Genomic DNA, 21666 nt, shown 5'->3' with positions numbered 1-21666 from the left:
ACTGGACACACAGCCTGACAATCACTCTAAACAACTCACCCCTCCCCCCCACCCCCTTACGACACCCCCTCCTTTCTCTCCACACCCACCTTACACCACCTCCACCCTTACAACTTGTTACATCTGTTTGTAAACTACTGTCTCTCCCCGTTATTCTTTGCACTGAAATTTCTCGCTCACCCCTTTCTCTTCACACTCCTCTCTTCACTTTCCTTATCCTCCTCCTCCTCCTCCTCCTAATTCTCTCACCTTCCTTCATCTTATTGCGTTTCACCTTGTTTGGCGTATTATTGTTTCGCTACTTCCCCTGAAACACTCAAATGCTCTCCCATGATCCTTCACTCTCATTTTCGCTTCTCTACTCATAACGTACCCCCTCTGTTCTGTTACTCCCCTCAAAACTACTGTCTGTCCACCCTGGACCCTGTCATCATAACGCTCCACACCCAACTCTCTCCATCTTTCTGTATCCCTGACGACCCATTGTGATGCCCATCTCTCTCTTGTCTCTTGCTTGTGCTGCTGCCTCTGATTGGTCCTCACTTCACCTGTTTGAGCTCTGCTCCTTATATTTATTCTCTATATCTGTGTATTCTGTCTGCTATATTTCCCTCTCCACACCAACTCCCATTTCTTCATTCATGTGCTCTGCCTCATGTTTTGCATTCACCGTCACCACCCACCCTCATTGACTGTGAGACTTCATCCTGTTTTGTTCTCTCTCTCTTTCTCTCTCTCTCCTCATCCACATCCTTCCCCTCTCTTTTTCTCTTTTTCCTTCCCTCTCTCCTTCCCTCTCTCTCTCTCCCTCCCTCTCTCCCTACCTCTCTCTCTCTCTCTTTCCCTCTCCCTACCTCTCCCTCTCTCTCTCTCCTTCTCCCTCTCTCTCTTTCCCCCTCTCCCTCTATCTCTCTCTCTCTCCCTCCCTCCCTCCCCCCACCCCCCCTCTCTTTTCTCTTAGGGTTCCATCATTAGCAGCCCTCGTCCTCACCAACGCTACCCCGTAGCCACTGTGCTCCCCAGCAGCTTTGGCCTGGACGACTACCGCCCGCAGCGCCCCATCCTGAGCCCCGGAGTGATGGGGATGGGGGGTGGGCCGGGGCTCGCACACACGCCTGGGGTGGTGACTGGAGGTGGGCTAGTCTCCAACAGCAGCGCGGCGGCGGCGGCGGCGGCTGGGGTGGGGGCGCTACCCTCCTGCTCGATGGCGTCGGCGTCGGCGGTGGGGGTGGGGGGTGGCGGAGGGGGGTGCAGCAGCAGCAGCAGCAGCAGCACTGGACTGACGGGCGCAGGGTCCTTCCTGGGCTCCCTGTTTGGGGGCAAGCGGGCCAAGGTGCCCCCCGTGCCACCTATCATCCCCCCGGGGCTACCTTACCATGCCCCGGCGCAGCCGCCCTCTACCGGAGGTCCCCCGCTGTCGGCCTTGCCCATGTCGCCCACGGCGCTGTGCCCGTTGGATGGGGGGGGTCCCTCCAAGATCCAGGCGCTGCACGCGCAGTACTGCCACGCCAACGTGGTGGTTGGCCAGCCGCCCCCGCCGCCGTACTACCACCACCACCGCTACCACGTGCAGACGGCGCCCTCGCCTGGCCAGGCGCAGCACACGCACACACACACGCTCGCGCACACACACACGCTCGCGCACACCCACGCGCACACGCTCCAGCGGGTCACGCTGCCGCGCCGGCCGCTCTCCAACCCCGCCTCCTCGCACGGCCCGTATCCGCCGCTGTCCCAGCATGCTTTGGTGCTGCAGGGCCGCTATATCACCACGAACATGGCGGCGAGCTGCCCCCCTCCCCCACTTTCTCCTCACTCCCCACTCTCGCACCACCCCCAGTTTGCCCTTTTCCACACGCAGCAGCCTCCCGCACTCTCGGCAGCCAGAGGGGGGCTCATCGGCGGGGCTGGGCCGCTGGCGGTGGGGGTCCCTGGCAAGCTCCCTTTGACGCTGTCGCACTCGCACCCGCACCCGCACCCGCACGCACACTCCCACACCCACGTGCTCACGCCGCACCCCGGCACGCACCCCGTCCACCAGCCACATTTCGTCTTCGGCGCGCCGCCCCCCCTCCCGTCGCTCTCACAGCAGCAGCAGCAGCAGCAGGCGCCTGCTCTGCCGTCCGCTTCCGTCACTGCCCACCACGCGCCCCAGGGCGCCCAGTATCTGCCCCAGTACCCTCCGCTGTCCTCAATCCCCCCTCCCCCCCCCCACTCCCCTTTACCCCCCCCTTCCACCCCCCTTACCCCGCTTTCCCCTCTGTCCCAACTCCCCCCCCTGCACCCCGGCCAGCCACAGCCCGTTGCCCCCCCACCTCCGCCCCAGCCGGCTCCGCTACCGCCGACCGGGCCTGGGGCCACCGGAACCACCGGCAGCTCCAAGTCCAAGCCTACCAACCGGATCAGCACTGTGGTGTGAGCCACGGGGGGGAGATGGTGCGCTGGGTGCCCCGGGGGCATCAGGGAGGGCATCACGGGCAGGCGGCCACCATCAGCAGGATGGAGGGACTGGCGCAGGAGGGCGGCAGGGCCAGGGCGGACAGCTGCAGCAGCAGCAGCAACGCGGCAGCCAACAAGAAGAAGCGCAGCCTCCTGAGACTCTGCTACTTCCACCTGCGCTTCCCACAGGTGTAGAGGACAGGAGCACCGGACTGCAGTGCTGACGACAACACACACACACACACACACACACACACACACACACGCCTGAACACACACACACACACACACACACATACACACACACACACAGAAGTGAAAACACACACACATACACAAGGACAGCTACAGAATCATACTTGCACATGCACACATACATAGACACACACATACACACATACATAGATACACACAAGCACAATCAGGCACTTAAATACATACATGTCTGTATGTACACTGTTTCATACAATTACACAAACACACACACACACACACACACACACACACACACACACACACACACACAAACGCAGTATCAAATGATATGACATGCTCTTGCAAAATCCCAAAACATGCTCTTGCAAAACTCTTGCACTCGTTCTCAGAGACGCACACGCACAGCCCTACACACCTTTTTTAGAAGCACACTCATTCTGAGACCATATAATATCGACCATACATAATGTTCAGACGTAGGTATAAACATACAGTCTCAAGGGTAGTTTCATCTGCCACTGACTACTCGCAGGTGTGTTCACAGTACAGTGTAGTATAAGCACACCGCAACTACACAGACTCTAAACAATAGAGTGCATTTGGCTTCAAATGTGACGCACTTAGCGAATTTCACACGCTCAGATGGAGGAATTGGCATATTCAGTTGTTTTGTATGGTGGACAACTTCATCACTCTTAACACATGAAGGGTAAAGAGGGCTTATTGCTTCATCAAGAGGGTACCTCTCGGTTGCTGCAATGCAATATGTAAGAATATGTCATGAGTTTTCTTTATCATAGCCACTAAATTATTACAGGTTGATAAATACACAAAGTAAACATGAGATTATAGCATATGCAAGATGACTAGTACACACTTGATACAGATACAGACCAAGTGTGTGTGTGTGTGTGTGTGTGTGCCACATTACTGAACTGTCTATATAGCCATATAACTGATGCTGAGGGTCCACATGTACACAGCACACGCTCCTGCATGACGTACAATTTATCTGATATACCTGAAACAGACTCAAAGCACCTGATCACAAGAGGAGGAAACCGCAAACCTCTGAGACTGAGACTGCAGCCTGCTGACATGGAAGAGAAGTTAAAACGATCAACCCTCCACAAAGACCTGCACTGCAGACAAATACTCTTTACCGGGCAAACTTCAGCCAGCTTGCAGAAGACAGGACCAGAATGGAATGAATCGTTCCCTCGTTGATTCTTCCTTCATACCGGGGTAACAGAATGAGTTTGTGGAGTATGTCTTGGGTATTCATTTGGGGATGTTCGCTAAATATGTCCTTAGTTTTGCAATAATTAATTTGCCATATCAGTCTCTCACTGAGTGGGTTTTGTTTTCCTATAATTAACACCAGTAAAGCAGTTGTTTGCTGTTATGGCTCAAAGAGTGTCCATGAGAATCCTGGTCAGTTTTTAATATAATTCCCTAAATAGCCCAGCACATGTTAAAATTTAAGAACACTTTTTGAATCCATGTTAAGCAATCAGGTATTTTATAGCTTTCCAGATGCAAAAAAATGTAGTCTGATATGTAATGCCACACGACTTTCCCTTGATATTGTCAGATTTGTCCTTGCTGAATGACCTGGGCGTAAATGTGAACCCAGTATTTCATAACACTGCCATGGCTCCAGTTCCTTTAAACCCCATAGTACAGCCAGCATGAGACTGTTTATGTCCATCCTCCAAGTTAAGGAAGGAAAAAGATGCATCTCCCAGAACCGATCCGTGGTAGATTATTAAGAAAACATGTACTGTACCACCATCACGAGTCATACAAAATAAGTTGTCTGTCCACAGCCCGATCCCCTTCCTTTGAATGGAAAATGTAATTTCTATCCAGAGACTGGCATTAGAACTGGTGCTGTCACACCGTTGTGGTTCCACACACTGGATTCCATTCCCTTTGATCTGTTCCTCCGGTGTTCCTTCCTGCTCTTCCACAGATGCCTGTAAAGAAAGCCAGCAGGTCTCAACACGGGTTTCTTGTTGGCGGTTGAGCAGGACTCGTATGCATTCCACAATAGGATTTTTGCATTGACAATGCTAATAATATTTTTGAGGAAGTTCTTGAGATTATTTTTTTTTGCCAGTATATAAATGTTTCTTATAAATTTGATTATTGTCAGATATATTTATTGTTCTTGCCAGTTACAAATTATAAAGATGTTATAAATATTATTTAAAAAAAGAAACTATATATATATTTAAGCCCTCAATCTTCTGGGAAGAGATGGAAGTGTGAAGGTGTGTGTTTGAGGTATGAACAGTTTTTTGATTTTCTTTGGTGAGTGATATTGACAACAATGAATCTTGCTGAGACCATTTTAAATGTTGATATTATTGTTGGTATTTGTTTTGTTCATTTTTCAATTTTGAGTATTGTGCCAACCTGGACCCTCTTTTGATGTCATTTTTTGAAGGGAAGCCGTTTCTTATTTTGTTTTCTAGATCCTCATTTTGTTAAATAAGGGAACACATGATTGAATAGTTTCTGTTGTCTCATTGAAAATATAAAAAGACTACCACCATACCACCATACAAAACTCCAAAGGACCAATGTGTGTCAGATAAAAGTTATGATGGAACTAACTGCTACGTGCAACTGTTATACTGTTATACTTTTCACACTTTTCAATACTTTTCAGTGTCCCTTATGACTGCAGTATCTGCTTTAGATTTCCATAGTTGCAAATAGGTTCCTTAGGACCTTGGACAGCTTGACAGCTGGATTGTCTCTCTCATCCTCACTCTTGAGATGGTGGGATATGTAGGGTCAGGCCCCGAAACCAGCTGCATGGTGTGACTGAATCTCCAAGCCACTCAATCAGGAGTCCGATGCATAAGGTCACTTGCCGTTACAGTTGGTGTGTGCAAGCGCAGAGGATGTTTTTATTATTTTTTTTATTTCATTTTTATTTGTTTATTTTTATTTTGTTTATTTATTTATATTTTGCTTTCCTCTCGGCCAAATACAGGTATATATACTTACTGTATTAATGCAGTTTTGTGGTTTTGCACATGTGTGGACTCTGAGGCTCAACACTGCCTCAATTATCTCTTCCGCTTGTTGTCATGGAGACTTTGCCTAGTCTCATGACACCACCCTTTTTTTCCTTCTAAGAATGTTTAAGGTCCAGTTGTAAGCACATGTTCATATTTTTAGTATGAAACTGCCACTGGACCAACAGATTGAGAAGGTTTTTCTATCTGATTGGATGGACTGTCTCTCCCGTCCCAGCTTTGTGTGAACTTATTCAGTACATAATAGTATAAATATAACATTCTTGCCTTCCTGGCGATGTCACCTGATGCATATCCAGAGACTTGCATTCAATATTACTTATAGCCAATGTTATTGGGAAGTACCTATCGCCCTCTGTGTAGTTAAGGATACATCTAAATCAGAAAGGATTTAATATAAATAGGGAGGCCATAGGTTCTCTCCCAGAGCCCCATATACAAATCATCCTAGTCTTCTCCAATGAACCCTATTGCATGAAAAAAAGAAGAAAAAAAACATCTGCACTTAACTGCATCAAGTGTGTTGTATAAACCTGAATGTAAATATATTATCTCATAAATATTATTTAATATTGACAATGGAATGGACTTTTTTCCTGTCTGTATTTCAGGTTTGTGTGCGTGTCAACGTACTGTTTGTGCCTGTGTGAGAGGACGGCAGTGTTCTTTGAAAATTGCATTTATTTGGTACACAGGGTAAAGGAAGGTCCATTGTAACTTTAATCCTGTGTAAGAATGTGTACATGAGAGGTGTTTTAACTATTTTATGGCAGATAACAAGTATATGACTCAATCAATTGTATATACAATATGAAACTGAATGAATACAGAGGAATATAATGTTAATATTTATTGCTTCTGAAATATAAAGTGTCCTTGCTGTGGATATCTGCTCGACTCATGCTTGTCTTTTTGTCCCATTTTAAATACTCTTCTAATCTAATTAATCAGCTTTTAATGTTGTTTTCATTTCCTGTAGGTTCATCTGACATCTCTGAACAAAATGTAATGTATCCCATCATCATCATAGATTGTTATGGTGACCACAGACATCTAGGCTCAAGGATAAAAATGATATTGCAATATGGTACGTTATCAAGTAGTGTCATATAAAGAATGATCACATTAAGTTCAGGTTTATCGCCGTGTATATTCATAAAAGGATTTGTCAGTAATTACATTTAGGCTTTTATAAAGTCCTTATAGATTAAGATTTGATGACAAGTAAATGTCCCTGATATGGGATTAAATAAAGTCTCATTTTATTCTATGTAGGCCTAAGCCTAGAAAATCATTCCCCTTTACAATTTTAAAGTCTTTCAATTGTGAGGTTGTGTCTACTGGCAACAATAGGCTAAAGCGTGATAATTTCTTAATAGTAGCCTAGCCTATACATAGCTGTAATTTGCTGCATCTCCAATTCGGGGACTTCAACAAACTACTGTAATTGGCCTATTGAACCAAAATTACATTCATCGATTTGTCTCGTTAAAGACTTCAACAGGTTACATTTTTTCATTGCCTATTTGTCACCGTGTTATTTCTTATCTATTCAATTCAGAGTAAATTAAATTTAAGGCTGGTTTGGACCAAATCATTGACATAGGGGGGAACGGAGAAATTAACCTATATTCGGCTGTATCTAAAATTAGACCAGCCTTCAAAGACACTTCTGCGCAAATTCAGTGACTGGTCCTACTTCTCGCAAAAACACAACAACTATTACTCCGCGTCACATTTGATAACACACGTTGTTGAAACAAATGTGATATTATGGCACCAGTCAATTTTATCCATAGTTGGCTTTCTAGCTTTTAATCAATATCATGTGTCTATGCGTTTTCCCACCCCCCAAAAATACAATTAGTGTTAAAAGAATTAGTCTGCGAACTATAGAAGTCGAGGGATGGTTGTACGTGTTCCCAATGCAGTCAAGTCTTTGCTTTCCCAAACGATGATCTGTATATGTAGGGGTTGTGCTTAGGCAGTGATGAAACTAAGATGGCGTGTAGCACAGGCAGGATGAACGGTGGCTAACAAGCTAGCTGAACCTCTGTCAACTTTATGGTGTGATTTTTCAAATTAAACACATCATCTATAAACCCAATTACAACTGGACTGTACCTAACAAGGATCTTATCAACGACTCTACACTTTGAATAGACACAGAAACAGCGATCGCTGGGATGGGCTGAAAAGAGGAGGCCGCAGAACTGCAGCCACCCAGAGAGTGACCCAGTGCCGAACAATAGACCCTGTGACCATTCAAGACACCGACCAGCCAGGTCATATTTAATCAGATTTGGTCATTATTATCTCCGAATCAACAATTGTCGTTTCTGAAGAAGTACCCCGACGAAGCACCAACTCTTTTACAACATGTAAGACATTAGCACACAAGCTATCATTGGTTAAACTGGGATATATGAACCTTAGCTAGCTTTGATAGCCAGTTTAACGTGTGATAAACTCTTGACATACAGGGCTAACGTTCGTTGGCTTGAGATAACTGGCATAATGAGATACTGGGCCTTGTGGTTAGTGATAACTATCTGCGTTGTTTACATGTGGAAACTTGCCTCTGACGAAGTTAGATTAATTTGAAGAAACATTGAGACTGGTGGCTAGCTAGAGAATGGTCTGTATAAACAATAACACGAAGCTAGGTTGTTAGCTGGCCAACAGACCAAAGATAACGCCAGCTCGTAAACGCTAGGAATAGTTGAGGAACATCAGCTACATAATCTCATGTAACGTTAATAACTCTACACGGGTGTTGTATCAGATAGTCGCAAGTGTGAGCTTCTGCCATCGTCCTGGTGGTTATTTGTGTTACATAGGTTTATGTGAGGTATGATATCTTAATTAGCGTTTATAAAGTAACGTGACTAACTTAACGCTACCCTTCCTTCGCTAGTTAGCTAGCTAGCTAATGGTACGAAGCTAATGTTAGCTAACAAAATAGACTGGACCCAGGTCTGACAGTCAGGGTATGGCTAGACAAGGAGTTTAAACTCAGCTAGGCCCGTAATTTGGACGTTGGCTAATTTTGTAAGTATGAATATCAAGGTAATAACGTACGTTGGGTAGGTAGTCAACGAGCACACGAGGTGTACATGCCAGCTTACAACTTAGTTAGGACTGTAGCAGCTAGCTTTTGAACCATTCAACATTATGTTTTCTTATTTGCGTTGCTGACCCATTGTTGAACCAGGTGTCAGGTTGGATAGCCATTCAGCCAATATTAGGCATTTAATGTTATTGTTCGAACTGGATTTTCTCATGTATACCAGGCTACTTAAGTGTGGAATTAGTCGTTAGGTATTAGTTAGCCTTTTGCATAGCTAAATATTGAAGTTAACATTGGCACCAGAGGAATCGCTCATGCTACACTCGATCTATAGCTAGCTCACCATTATTTCGAACTTGTGTACGTGCAGTGAGGTACCCTGACCTGCATAAGGCTAGCCGACCATCCGGGTTTTTTTATGGGCAGGAAAAATGCCCATCTCCAAACGTAGTCGGTTATAGTTTGCTAACGGTATTATATCCAACTGCGTTATTTGAATGCATTTATGTACAATTTGTGACAGTGGCTCAGTTTAAGCCTGAATATGCGTGGCGTCCCTTGTGTTTATGTGAGAGGCGGCCTTTCGTCGATGAATTCGGGCCCGGGGGAGAATATCCGCTTGTCAGCTTAGGCCTTGTTTGGATATTTCGTCCTTTTGAAACATTGCCGTTTTTGGCTGGGGTATGTTTAATATTGTCCTATCTTTCTTGATGGGAATCTCGTGGATCATAACATTGCTATGCTGAACTCAAAGATGATTGTGTTGTTTGCTTGGTTGCTACTTCTGTTGATATATTAATGGTCGCTTTTTCATCCGGTCTGCGTTATTTAACCAATCGAGAGATGTGCATGCATCTCTTCCAACAGGCCTTATGGATCAGAAATAGCGTTCCTGGCAGGTCTGCTGAACAGGTTTTGGGAATAATTAAATAATTTGTACCTGAAGTGATGACTGTCAGGGCCTCTAATAGACAATGTTGTCTTGCCCCTCCCCCATTTTGCGTAACCACGGTTTGGAAGAGGTATTTGGGTTGAATAAGAAGTCTTTGCTCTAAACTTTAACATTTTGTTTTGGCCTTTTCACTGTCATGATGAAATGATTTTTGTTTGAATGTGTGCTTGGTGTGGCTTGAAGTTTTTAGTACAGTTCATGGCCTCATAGACTGTATATCAGGTAGTTTTACTGGCCATGTGAGTATTTCTTCTTTGTTCCTCACACCAATCAAATATGTTATTGTTTATGGGCTCTAGCTATCATTTGAATATATTTTAATTTTCAAATGCCGACAGTCACTTCAGAGAGCTTTGTTATAATGCTAAGCTCCAGGCACTAGTCCTTAACGTCCATCTGTAGCCCTGGCTAGAAAAACTAATCAGTTGGCTGGCATTGGGATACTGTTAAAGGCCTACGCCCTACGGGGTCAAGGTATACCTTTTTTGAGTGACCATGAATTACAGTAGTTGCCCATCATGTCTACGGGGTCAAGCTATACCTTTTCTGAGTGACCATGAATTACAGTAGTTGCCCATCATGTTTCTGCTAGACAGTGTGTAAGAAGTTGCTATACAAAAGTTGTAGTAGGCGAAATCACTCAGCCCTTAACTGTAGCTACATCATCTTTGTGAAGCCCAGCTGTCTATGGAGAGTAGTCGAAGGAGACTCGAGTCAGATCACATCCTGGTTTGTCTCAGTCTCCTGGTTGCCTTCCTGTTTGTTATGATCTCTGTTAAATCACATTCAGTTGGCCTAGTCAACGTATGTTTAGAGGTAACAGCGAGTTGACCACTTCAGATTTACATTTAATTTCAGAATCTGCTTTAAGAGACTTGGACATAGTTCAGAATCTCATACACTATTTTTCTATCTAGCGATCAGACGCTTATGAACTTCCCTTTTTTAGCATGAGGCTCTGTCTCCTTCGCCCCTCCAGGCCTGTGTTATCTGAAGCATAAAAAAAAGACAGAATGTAGTTTTTCTTTATACTAAATCTCCTTCATTTGAACTAGATGGGCAAATGAAGTTCTCAGCTAATTAATTTAGGAGATTACCTTTTGCTCAGTCTGTGTATGAGATTAAGTGCAGCTCTCCTCCCTAAACCAGAGACACTCTGTTGTGGGCATAGTGGTGTGCCACGCTACACTAGTCTTTTAGTGGTGGCTTTCTCTGATCCGAGTGTAGCCTATTGCCTCGTTTGAAGAGGCAAGAATCTTTTTAAGGTGACTCTTTAATTTCTTAAAAGATGATCAAGATGAAGATCATGTTTGCCCTGTCTTTTTTTTACGTTAAGAGCATGTTTTGTCCGAGCTGGAAGATCAGGGTCATATTTTGCTGACCAAGCAATTGTGTAGCGGGACATGGGGACTCGTAACATTTAGGCTAACTGATCCTTAAACTTGGCACTTCTCTGTTGCCAGGGCGATGGAGGGCGAGGATTTTGTGCCGCCGCCAGAGTGTCCAGTCTTCGAGCCGTCATGGGAAGAGTTCACCGATCCGCTTGGGTACATCGCCAAGATCCGTCCAATCGCAGAGAAGTCCGGCATCTGCAAGATCAGACCACCTGCTGTAAGCTCAGACAATCTTTGTTTTTTGGTTTGTTTGTTTTCCTGCACAGTATCCATTCATCTGTATTATCAGTATCAGGATGACCATGGTCAGTAAAGATACACGGCACAGTATGATTTAAAGAAAGTGTAACAGTTTGATTATACAGTAGTCCTCTGTGGGGTTTTCATGGGTTTCATCAGGTCCCTCTCCACAGGTGGGTTAATCAAGGACCACACAGTCTGCATTTATAACCTAGGTGCTTGATTTTATACACCTGTGGAAAGGGACCTGATGAAACCTATGAATACATCATGAGGTGTCTTTTTTACATTAGCAAAAGAACCCTGAATATAGATTTTTGTGTGGGCTTGAGTTGATTGTTGATGCATCAGAAGCAGACTTCCTTGTGTGGAGGTCCTTCCTGCTCCACTGCACTAGAAACTGCACCATCCCTGAATAGTATGATGTCTCTTCTCTTTCATCATTTGTTTCTGTCTCTCCCAGGACTGGCAGCCGCCATTTGCTGTTGAGGTTGACAACTTTCGCTTCACCCCCCGAATACAGAGACTCAATGAGCTGGAGGTCGGTCTTGAATCGTTGCTTATTACTTGTTTATGTGTATCTTGTGTACATTATTTTGCCCTCCCATAAACAATAACAGCACCTTTAAGGAAGTGTGTACTGTATGCCTTTGAATGTGGTCCAATACACTTGTCCTAGCAGTACATTGTAAACATTTCTTCTATGTTCCCATCCAGTCCCTACTGTAATGTAAGGTATTTTGTGAGCATGCAAAACCAGTTTGAGGTAATGAAGCTAACCAATGCTAGAGAGACACAGTTGAAATTATCTAACCATAGCCCTACATGTGTTGCTCTAGATGTTCTAGCAGTAAAACTGATGACAGATGTCTTGAGGGGGCGAGTGTGTGTGTGCGTCTCTGTGTGTGTGTGTGTGTGTGTGTGTGTGTGCATGTGTGCCAGTATGGGGGAGATTTCACATGTTTGTGTGTAAGAGAATGCAAATGCATGATGAGCCCTTTCCCTCTTTGCCTGTCCCTAGGCTGAAACGCGAGTGAAGCTCAACTATCTGGACCGGATTGCCAAGTTTTGGGAGATCCAGGCGTCCTCCCTCAAGATTCCTAACATTGAGAGACGCATCCTGGACCTTTACAGTCTGTCCAAGGTACAGTCAGGACACGCAGTGAGAGAAAGATGGTGGCCTACTGCGTGAGCACACATGAATACACTAAAGATTGAATGTGTTTATCAGTACGATGCAGAGAGGTTGAAAGCAAACACACTCGCTCATCAATGGGAAAATAAACATGCAGTTCAAGTCAACGTTGCGGCTTCTGTCCACCTGGCTGATTTATATGAGCTGCAGTCAGAGTTGAATGAGGAATGTGGACTTCTTGGTCAGAGCTGTTTAAACTACATTTTCCAGACTCCTCCTGGTTGACCGTCTATGCAGGACAGCATGGCGATAGTCTGCCACAGAGTTCTTTGACGAGATCCTTGGCCTTGCCATTGAGTCTTGTGTGTGTTTGTGTGTTTGTCCTGCAGATCGTTACAGAAGAGGGGGGCTTTGACCTGGTCAGTAAGGAACGGCGATGGGCCCGCGTGGCTCAGAAGTTGGGCTACCCCCCGGGCAAGAACATCGGCTCCCTCCTAAGGTCGCACTACGAGAGGATCGTTTACCCCTTTGAGGTGTTCCATTCTGGCGCCAGCTTACCGGTAGCGCCTCTCTCTCTTTTCTCTTTTGAATTTGCTTTGAATGTGAATATGTAATGTATGTGAATGTGAAATTATTTTCATTTGCTGTTATATGCACTTACATGTGGTTGTAGAGGGATAGTAGCCTTGAAATCCTGACCCAAGTCTCGAGGGCCAGCACCAAGCATGCATTTGAAAATATCACTACCCGCATTTGGATAATACCGTGACCAATGTTTACCGACTGATTCCGGACTTCGACACAATTGGATAACACTACGACCAGTGTTTGCAGACTGATTTTGGACTTCAATGTTGCAGCGCTGTCGTCATCTGTTTAGCTCGCCTCTGGCCCGCCTATATCGGATACACCAATGTAATTACTGCAGCTCGGCTCCAAAGACATGGGTGATGAGCATCATTACTGATTGCCAGAGTGACTCGCTGAGCACATTGAAATTGAGAGTGGAGTGGCATGTTGGGGAATACACTTACACAAACTGACATGGCCTCTGGGAGGGGTAGTTAGAATGTATAATTCACAGCTGCATGCACCACCATTGGTGACCTATATTGAGAGCAAGCGAATGAATGAAGCCCTAAATGGCACAGATTCAGACACAAGAGTTTTGTCCTGTGTTGAGCCATGCTGCTGAACTGGGGTGTGTGTGTGTCAGTAAACAGACGTGACATGGTTGAATGGCTTATGAAGGAGTGCTTGGGTGGGTGGGTGACTGTGTGTGTAGTGTAGTGTGTCACACATCTCATCCTTTAGCTGCCATACACCCCCCTCCCAGTGGTAGCATGCAGTGATGAGGTCACGATGGTTGAGTAAACACCAAAAGCACATTACTCACCCAGGGACAAAAAAAAAGTTTGTTTCATTACCCATTAACCCCTAAAGGTTTACTTAGGGCAACGATGCATGGTGACTCATATTTCAGCCTCTGACAAGGATGTATGACAAATTTAATATGTATTTATCTCAAACGTGTGTGTGTATTAGAGCTAAATTGAAACATGTTTGACTGAGGTTGATTCAATATATCAGAAATCATCTGTCATCTGTCTGAGTGAGCCAGTTTATCTTGCTGACTAAAACATCGGGAACCTGCACAAGTTCCTTGCTGACCAGGAAGTATATAGAAGTGTTGTGTTTAGTGAAACTTGGCTTCCCTCACCCAAGCTCTTTTCTTCTCTGCTCTTGGTCAGACGTGTAAGCCACGGCTCTTTGACAGTGAGGAGGTGGACAGGGAGTACAAGCCCCACTCCATTCCCCTGCGCCAGTCCGTCCAGCCTTCTAAGATGAGCAGCTACGGACGACGGGCCAATCGGCTGCAGCCGGAGGTGAGTGACCTGTTCCGTCGCTATGGGGACGGAACACTTGAATGACCCTCCCTTTTAGCTGCTCCTTTAACAGAATCAGATTTGTTAAAGATGAGATTATGGAACAGCAATTAGGTTTAACATAAATCAAATGTAACTAGAACTAAACCTAATCTTATCAGAATTAAACTAAAATTAATTCCATCAAAAACAGATCAGTGTTCCATGCAGTCTAGGTGTCATCACAGATGTACATGAGATGTACATGTGATGTATCTATAGGCAAAAATGAGCAGAATGGATTTAATTTAACACGTCAACTTTATTTTCCCTTTCAAAATGTTAGATATCTAAATATAGATATTATTCCAAAACAAAGAGTACACTACGTAACTATGGCTCTCTTCTACTTCTACAAACTTCTACTGATTCCAAGTCTTTCATAGTTTTTCAAGGTTTCATAGGGATGTGACGCAGGTCTGATTACTAGCCTGATCCACACGTCATTTTAGGGTGAGCTTACCCTTGTTTAATTAGTTATACAACATCAGGATTGTCAGGGCTGTAAAACTAGAGATTACGAAACACACTTTGTTATTTAAAACTCAGAGATTTCATTTCTGCGTGTTAGATTGTATCTAAATAGATGGTTGTTTTAGTCGTAAAACCTTCTAAAATATTAGCTGTGACGTTTATCATTATGTATCAATGATGAGAGGAAATGGTTTGTTTAGCTGTCTCGCTCACAATAACAACTCTAAAGATGTAGAAGTCAGGGTGAACATGCCGAAGCATACGTTTTGCTTCCTCCGGATCCATGACTCCTCCCCCTCACTGCTCTCCTGGCCATCTGATTGGCTAATGCTTCTCATCAGCCGGCGCTGATGATGCACGCCAGAGTCGTCCCAGCATGCTTTGCTATCTATGTGCTGCCATGTTCTCCAAAATGCCATGTTCTCTGTCCTCTGCTCCATCCTCTCCTCTGTCTCTGCTCTCTCTCAGTACACACGTTTAAACACACACACACACACACACACACACTTACAGTAACACTGTCTCTTGACATTTGAGGGAAAATAAGTGAGCATTCCACATATTGTATTATTTTGTAGTAACTGCAAGACAAACTACAGAGCCACACATTCAGTACACACATACAGTATGTTTACGAATGTGGTTTCAGTCTGTTCTAGTTTGTCACTCCCATGCCCATGTTCATCTGTTCTGTGATCATCACCGCCATGGGAATCCATATTCAGCTTCTGTCTCCACCATTTCACTGTTGACTATTGGTTTGCTTCCTATGTCCATCATTTGTATATCCACCATTAGCTGGTTGGCCAAATGGATTCACTCCCACAATGTCTCTTCTGTGTGGTAGAGCCATGTAATTGAAGAGGGGCTTGTGTAATTGCAGAGCTTTTGTAGATTCTCTGTGATTACTCTAGAACACATTATTTAGTATAAATCTGCCTGAAAGCCTGACTGAATAGTGCAATAAGTGTACATTGTGCACCGTATGACCCGCAGAATGCAGAGAAGATTATGGAGAATAGGTAGCTCTCCTGAGGTGAATAATCCATATTCTTTGCAATCCCATTTAAATGGGTAGGTCATTTGCTCGTGATCAGGGAGTTCAAATGAGATTAAATCAAATCATCAAATCAGTTAAATAGCCGTCAGTTTACTTGGCCCTAATAATGGACATTAAAGCTCGAGGAAAACCTCTACAGTTGGACTACTCCCTCTGTGCACTATGTCAGCTCTTTCATGATGTCAGTGATGTGGGTTTCAACTGTATGTATGTGCCCTTTAATCTCTCCCTCTCCCCCTCAGTGAATGCAAATGTTGATGAAATTGAGGTGTACTTGCCATTGTCAACAACACACACATTCTCTCTCTCACACACACACACGCACGCACTCTTTTGTTATCCTTCAGTTTTGTCTTTATCCCTAAACCCATCTTTTTGTCGAGAAACGTCGGGTTTTCCCCCCCCTCTCCGCCATCTCTTTTTTCCCCCTCCCTCTCTTGTCCATTCTCTCCATCAGTTCTCTCTTCGTTTTCTCAGTCCATTGTTGCTGTTGTTGTCTTCCCATGCAGGGTGCGGAAGATCCGAACCCCCACCCCCCCACCACAGGCTCTCAACACATCTCCTCGGTACTGCCTCTCTCTCTCTATCACACTCTTAACTCTTCTTTCATATCTTTCTCTCTCTCCCTCTCTCTCTTTCTCTCTCTCTCTCTCTCTCTGAGAGTTGAACTAACCCAGCCTCCACGGTGTGGCTGCTCTGCTCTCCTCTCCTCTCCTCTTCTCTCTCGTCTCACTCTGACGACGTGACCAAACTACCGCACCCCCTACTTCCTGTTTGTCTGTTCATTGTTTGGGGCATCAGAGTGGCTCCATTCACGACTTGCTGCTGTGTGTCAGCTGGTGATAATGCAGTGCTGCCCTCTGTCCCCCTCATAGCATCTGTGCTGGTGTGATTGTCTGCCGTCTTTGGTCGCACTCACACACTCTCCTTCCTCCCCCTACTCATAACCCACCGTCCTCTCTGACTCTTTCAGCCATTGCTTGTCCTAACCTAAACAGCACTGACATTAACACCACTGCTTCCTCGTGATGTTTGTGTGCTAGCGTGTGTGTGCGCGAGTGCTTGAGAGGGAGAGAGAGAGGTGTGTTTGTGTGTGTGTATGAGCGAGAGAGACGTGCTTGTGCGTTTGTTTATGAGAGAGCGGGGTGTATGTTTGTTTTGATTGTGTGTGTGTGTGTGTGTGTGTGTGTGTGTGTTGGGGCTGCTTCCTGGGCTGGTCTGTGTGTTCCCCTGTTAACCCCTCTGTGTTCCTCGGCTGCCGTGTCGGTCACATGTTGCTTCAGACGCTTTTGTCTTTCGTAAGCTGCTGTGGTGCCCTTCTGTTTGAGTGCATCTCTGTGGAGGAACCTCAGGGTCAGAAGTTTCAGGAACCCTTACCAATACCAACCTTTAGAACCTTAACAACCAATACGGGAACCTTTACAACCAATACAGGAACCTTTAGAACATACTGTACAGGATGATTGAGGACAGGAGAATAGTCACCTCATGCACGCACACAAGTCCAGCAAACAGACCTGTGATGATTTTCACACAAATTAGAAATTGGACTTTGACTAACAGGATGTTACATCATAATAGATTCAGCTCCTGGTGATTAACACTGATTCACACTTATCAACATTAGTCAGTGTTGAGTGTGGGTGGAGGTTAGGTGTAGACTAACTGTTGGCCAGGGTTGAGCATCGGTTAGGTGTAGCTGTCAGGTGTAGCTTGGCCCCTGCCCCACCTGCTGTTCCTGAGCGTGGGTTCTGGGTTATGTGTTCTTCCAGCCGGAACCCACTGAGGAGGACATCGAGAAGAACCCTGAGCTGAAGAAGCTGCAGATCTACGGAGCTGGGCCCAAGATGATGGGGCTCGGCCTGGTGCCCCGGGATAAGGCCCGCAAGAAAGGTACTGAAGCTTGTGTGTGTGTGTACGTGCATGTGTGTGTGTGTGTGTCCGTGTATGTCTGTCTGTCTGTCTGTCTGAGTATGTGTTTGTTGCTGCAGTAATCAAATACGTTTCCCCCTTTGGAGGCAAATGTAGAGTTTCTGCTTTAAACTAAAGCCTTCCTGAAAGCTTGAACATGCAAAGTCTAAACCGTATCGAACGTGCCCGCTATCTCTCAGACGAGCTGCCTCAGACGCTGACGGTGCGCGACGGCGGGGCCGCGGTTAAGGAGGAGCCCGGCGAGATGCGGGTCTCGGAGGGGGACCCCAACGTCCCGGTGCCCCCTCCCAGCCTCACGGTGAAGGAGGAGGTGAAGCGCGAGGAGGCGGACGGAGACGTGAGCCTGAAGGAGGAGCAGGAGGAGGAGTCCGGCGGAGACGAACCCTGCACCAAGATGACCATGAGGCTCAGGCGCAACATCAACAACCCACAGTTTGTGAGTGTGCCTCAGGAGGTGGGCTAGTGGCTCAACACTCATACACGTACACGTACACGTACACGTACACACACACACACACACACACACACACACACAAACACACACACACACACACACACACACACACACACACTCAGTCACCCCATGGGTTAATTTCATCCAAAATTGAGCTGTGCAAGTCAAGTCAAGACAAAACATTTTAGCAACATAAAGTTTGCACAAAATCTATACAGACCTTTCCATGCACACAAATAAGTACACACAAACCTACCATTTCCCATACACATGTCACCCTGTCTATGTCATATTCCCTGTCATGATCATTGTCTATGTTAACATCTTATGCTTTAACATCTTCCCTCCTGATATCAGCTGCCCCTCTCCAGTTGTCTCATTCTCTTTCCCTCTTGTTTGATCCTCTCTTGTTCTCTTTCTCTATCCCTTTTTCTGTCTTCCTTTGTTCTCTATCCCTCTCTCTCCCTTTCCTCGTTCTCTTTCCCTCTTTCTCTCTTTTCGTCCTCTTTCCCTCTCACTCTTTCCTTGTTCTTGTTCTTGTTATTTCCCTCTCTTTGCATTCTTAGTCTTTCCTTCTTTCTCTCCTCATTTTCTTCCCTCATTCTCTTTCCTTGTCTTTCTCTCTTCCCTCATTCTCCTTCTCTCTTGAGTCTCCGTCTATGTTTTGCGTCTCACTCCGTTTCCTCTCGTCCCCTCAGGTGGACTCGTTTGTGTGTCGGATGTGTGGCCGTGGCGACGACGACGAGAAGCTGTTGCTGTGCGACGGTTGTGATGACAACTACCACACTTTCTGCCTCCTTCCCCCCCTCACAGACCCCCCCAAGGGCAACTGGCGATGTCCGAAGTGTGTGGCCGAGGTGAGACTCGCACTCCCGGTGACATCCATCTAACGAGTCGTTTCATTCAGTTTTATTTCCATATCACCAGTTACGTTACATTACATTTAGCAGACACTTTTTGGTCCAAAGTGACTTACATATGTCAGCTATATTACAAGGAATTAAATTGTCCCCGGAGCAACAAGTGCCTTGCTCAAGGGCACAAGGGTGGAAGCCGGGGAATTGAACCAACAACCTTTCAGGCTACTGCACACTAGCCCAGCTCCTTAACCAGTTGAAATGATCTCAAGGCGCTCAACATAGCTCAGAGCCTGAACTCACTACTAGACCAAGACCAAGTGGCACAGAAAGGGAGCCTTTTAACAGGAAGACACCTCAAGCAGATCGCAACTTGTAAGGGCTTGTTGTTGTTGGTGCTTGTGGTCGTGTCAACTTCCTGAGCCGACATTTTCTTGCGGCTTGCGCTCTCTGTGGATCAAAGGCCTCATGCACGCACACCCACCCACACTGTTTCATTTGGCCATGTTGGGACACGTGCCAGCATTGGGTTAGTGCCGTCGTCACATTCGTACACGGCTTCAAGCCTCAGTGGTTTAGACCTCGAGACAGCTGGCCTGTTGGAGGATGAGGTGTGAGTCTGTGGCCTCTTTGTGTGTGTATGTCTGTGTGTGTGTGTGTGTCTACTCTGTGTGTGTCTGTGTGAGATGGCGCTTGCGTTTAGTTCTGTGCGAATTGTTTATGGTTGGTCTCTTTGTGCAGCCATTTGGCTTTGATGGAGTGTGTGTGGGAGGGGAGGGAAGGATGGCATTTAAAGTAGCTAAACACAGAGTACTTTCTCAGCTTTGAACTTGTGTGTGTGTGTGTTCTCTGCATTCAGGAGTGCAAGCGTCCAGCGGAGGCATTTGGCTTTGAGCAGGCTACGCGGGAGTACACGCTGCAGAGCTTCGGCGAGATGGCGGACACCTTCAAAGCGGACTACTTCAACATGCCGGTCCATGTGAGCATCAAAGCACAGCACCCCCCTGCGCGCACACACACACACACACACACACACCAAGGGACCAGGCGTCACAACCCAGTGCACAAATCAACCCTGTGCTCATTATGCCTGTTGCCCAGGGGACATATGACAAACACACTTCCACTTTTAGGATAGATAAACATTTCCCGTGTGAATAATGGAGAAGGGTGGGATGAAATGTGTGGTCATAAAAGGGCCATAAAATGATATCAGAATGGTGCAATGATCTCAAGCATGTTTTATGCAAAGGTTATGGGGCAGGAGAACACTGTTGCAGAGCATACAAGTCGCTGGTCTCCTTTTGAACAAGGCTTTGTGGTGTTGTTGTAAATGTAAATATTTATCTGTGTGTGTGTAGATGGTGCCCACGGAGCTGGTGGAGAAGGAGTTCTGGCGCCTGGTCAGCAGTATTGAGGAGGACGTGACTGTGGAGTACGGCGCCGACATCCACTCCAAGGAGTTCGGCAGCGGCTTCCCGGTCAACAACGGCAAGAGACACCTCAACACAGAGGAGGAGGTGGGTGCCCTCCATGGCCCCAGTGGTCAGCTGTGTGTCTCTCTCTCTTTCTTTCTTTCTTTCTCTCTCTCTCTCTTTCTCTCTCTCTCTCTCTCTCTCTCTCTCTCTCTCTCTCTCTCTCTCTCTCCCCCTCTGGTATTTTCTTTATTCCCTTTCTTCCTTTTACCCAACCACATTCCACCAACTCTCTATCTCTATCTCTCTTTCTCTCGCACTCAGCAGCTTGCTCTCTGTCTTTCACTCACACACACACAAACTCAGTAGCTTGCTCCCTGTCACACACACACACATACAGACTCAGAAACTTGCTCTCTGTCTGTTTTGCTGTCTCTCTCTCACACACACACACACACACACACACACACACACACACACACATACACACATACTCAGTTTGCGGGGTTGCCTCCCTCCATAAAGCTAAAGGATGTTCTGTTCTGATGTCTGTGTGTAGGAGTATGCCCGCAGTGGTTGGAACCTCAACGTGATGCCCGTTCTGGAGCAGTCCGTCTTATGCCACATCAACGCTGATATCTCGGGCATGAAGGTGCCCTGGCTCTACGTAGGCATGGTGTTCTCAGCCTTCTGCTGGCACATTGAAGATCACTGGAGCTACTCCATCAACTACCTGCACTGGTACAAGAACACAGACACATCGTAGAAACGCTGACCTGTCCGCTTGCACGCTCTATTGCCGGACACACACTTAATCACACATTACACTCCCATTTATTCACCTCAACATTGTTATGGGTCTTGGCAGATGCTTTTGTTCAAAGCGATATACAATATTAACAGTAAACATTATCATCAAAATTAGCGGTTTAAAGTGGTCGTTTAGCCTACATAAAAAACGCAAATAAAATAAATAGACTGAATAATTTGAGTAGAATAGTAACAATAGCAAATTGCCATAATAGCATTAATCATGAACATATACAAACT

The 21666-nt window shown here is 45.8% G+C and overlaps 2 protein-coding genes across 7 annotated transcripts in view; both read left to right on the top strand.

The window, feature by feature from the left end:
- iqsec2b (IQ motif and Sec7 domain ArfGEF 2b) overlaps positions 1-1181 on the top strand; it is a 98437-nt gene extending 97256 nt beyond the window's left edge. For both annotated transcript variants that reach the window (XM_062541800.1, XM_062541801.1), the window contains exon 13: positions 976-1181. In XM_062541800.1, coding sequence (XP_062397784.1) covers positions 976-1007 — 32 coding nt within the window. In that variant the 3' untranslated portion in view covers positions 1008-1181. The remainder of the gene's footprint in view (positions 1-975) is intronic.
- A 6523-nt stretch (positions 1182-7704) lies between these two features.
- kdm5c (lysine demethylase 5C) overlaps positions 7705-21666 on the top strand; it is a 29602-nt gene continuing 15640 nt past the window's right edge. The window contains exons 1-13 of one of the 5 annotated variants that reach the window (XM_062541797.1): positions 7705-8089; positions 11194-11341; positions 11828-11905; positions 12386-12508; positions 12889-13059; positions 14251-14385; positions 16468-16524; positions 17731-17851; positions 18070-18326; positions 19043-19201; positions 20061-20180; positions 20563-20721; positions 21176-21357. In XM_062541797.1, the coding sequence (XP_062397781.1) occupies positions 8088-8089; positions 11194-11341; positions 11828-11905; positions 12386-12508; positions 12889-13059; positions 14251-14385; positions 16468-16524; positions 17731-17851; positions 18070-18326; positions 19043-19201; positions 20061-20180; positions 20563-20721; positions 21176-21357 (1712 nt within the window). In that variant the 5' untranslated portion in view covers positions 7705-8087. Of the gene's footprint in view, positions 8090-8700; positions 8760-11193; positions 11342-11827; positions 11906-12385; positions 12509-12888; positions 13060-14250; positions 14386-16467; positions 16525-17730; positions 17852-18069; positions 18345-19042; positions 19202-20060; positions 20181-20562; positions 20722-21175; positions 21358-21666 lie in introns of those variants that run through there. The other 4 variants (XM_062541795.1, XM_062541796.1, XM_062541799.1 and 1 more) reach the window with 4 other exon arrangements.

Source organism: Sardina pilchardus, chromosome 7 (assembly GCF_963854185.1).
Source record: "Sardina pilchardus chromosome 7, fSarPil1.1, whole genome shotgun sequence".
NCBI lineage: Eukaryota > Metazoa > Chordata > Actinopteri > Clupeiformes > Clupeidae > Sardina > Sardina pilchardus.
This window is presented reverse-complemented; position numbering and strand designations above follow the sequence as displayed.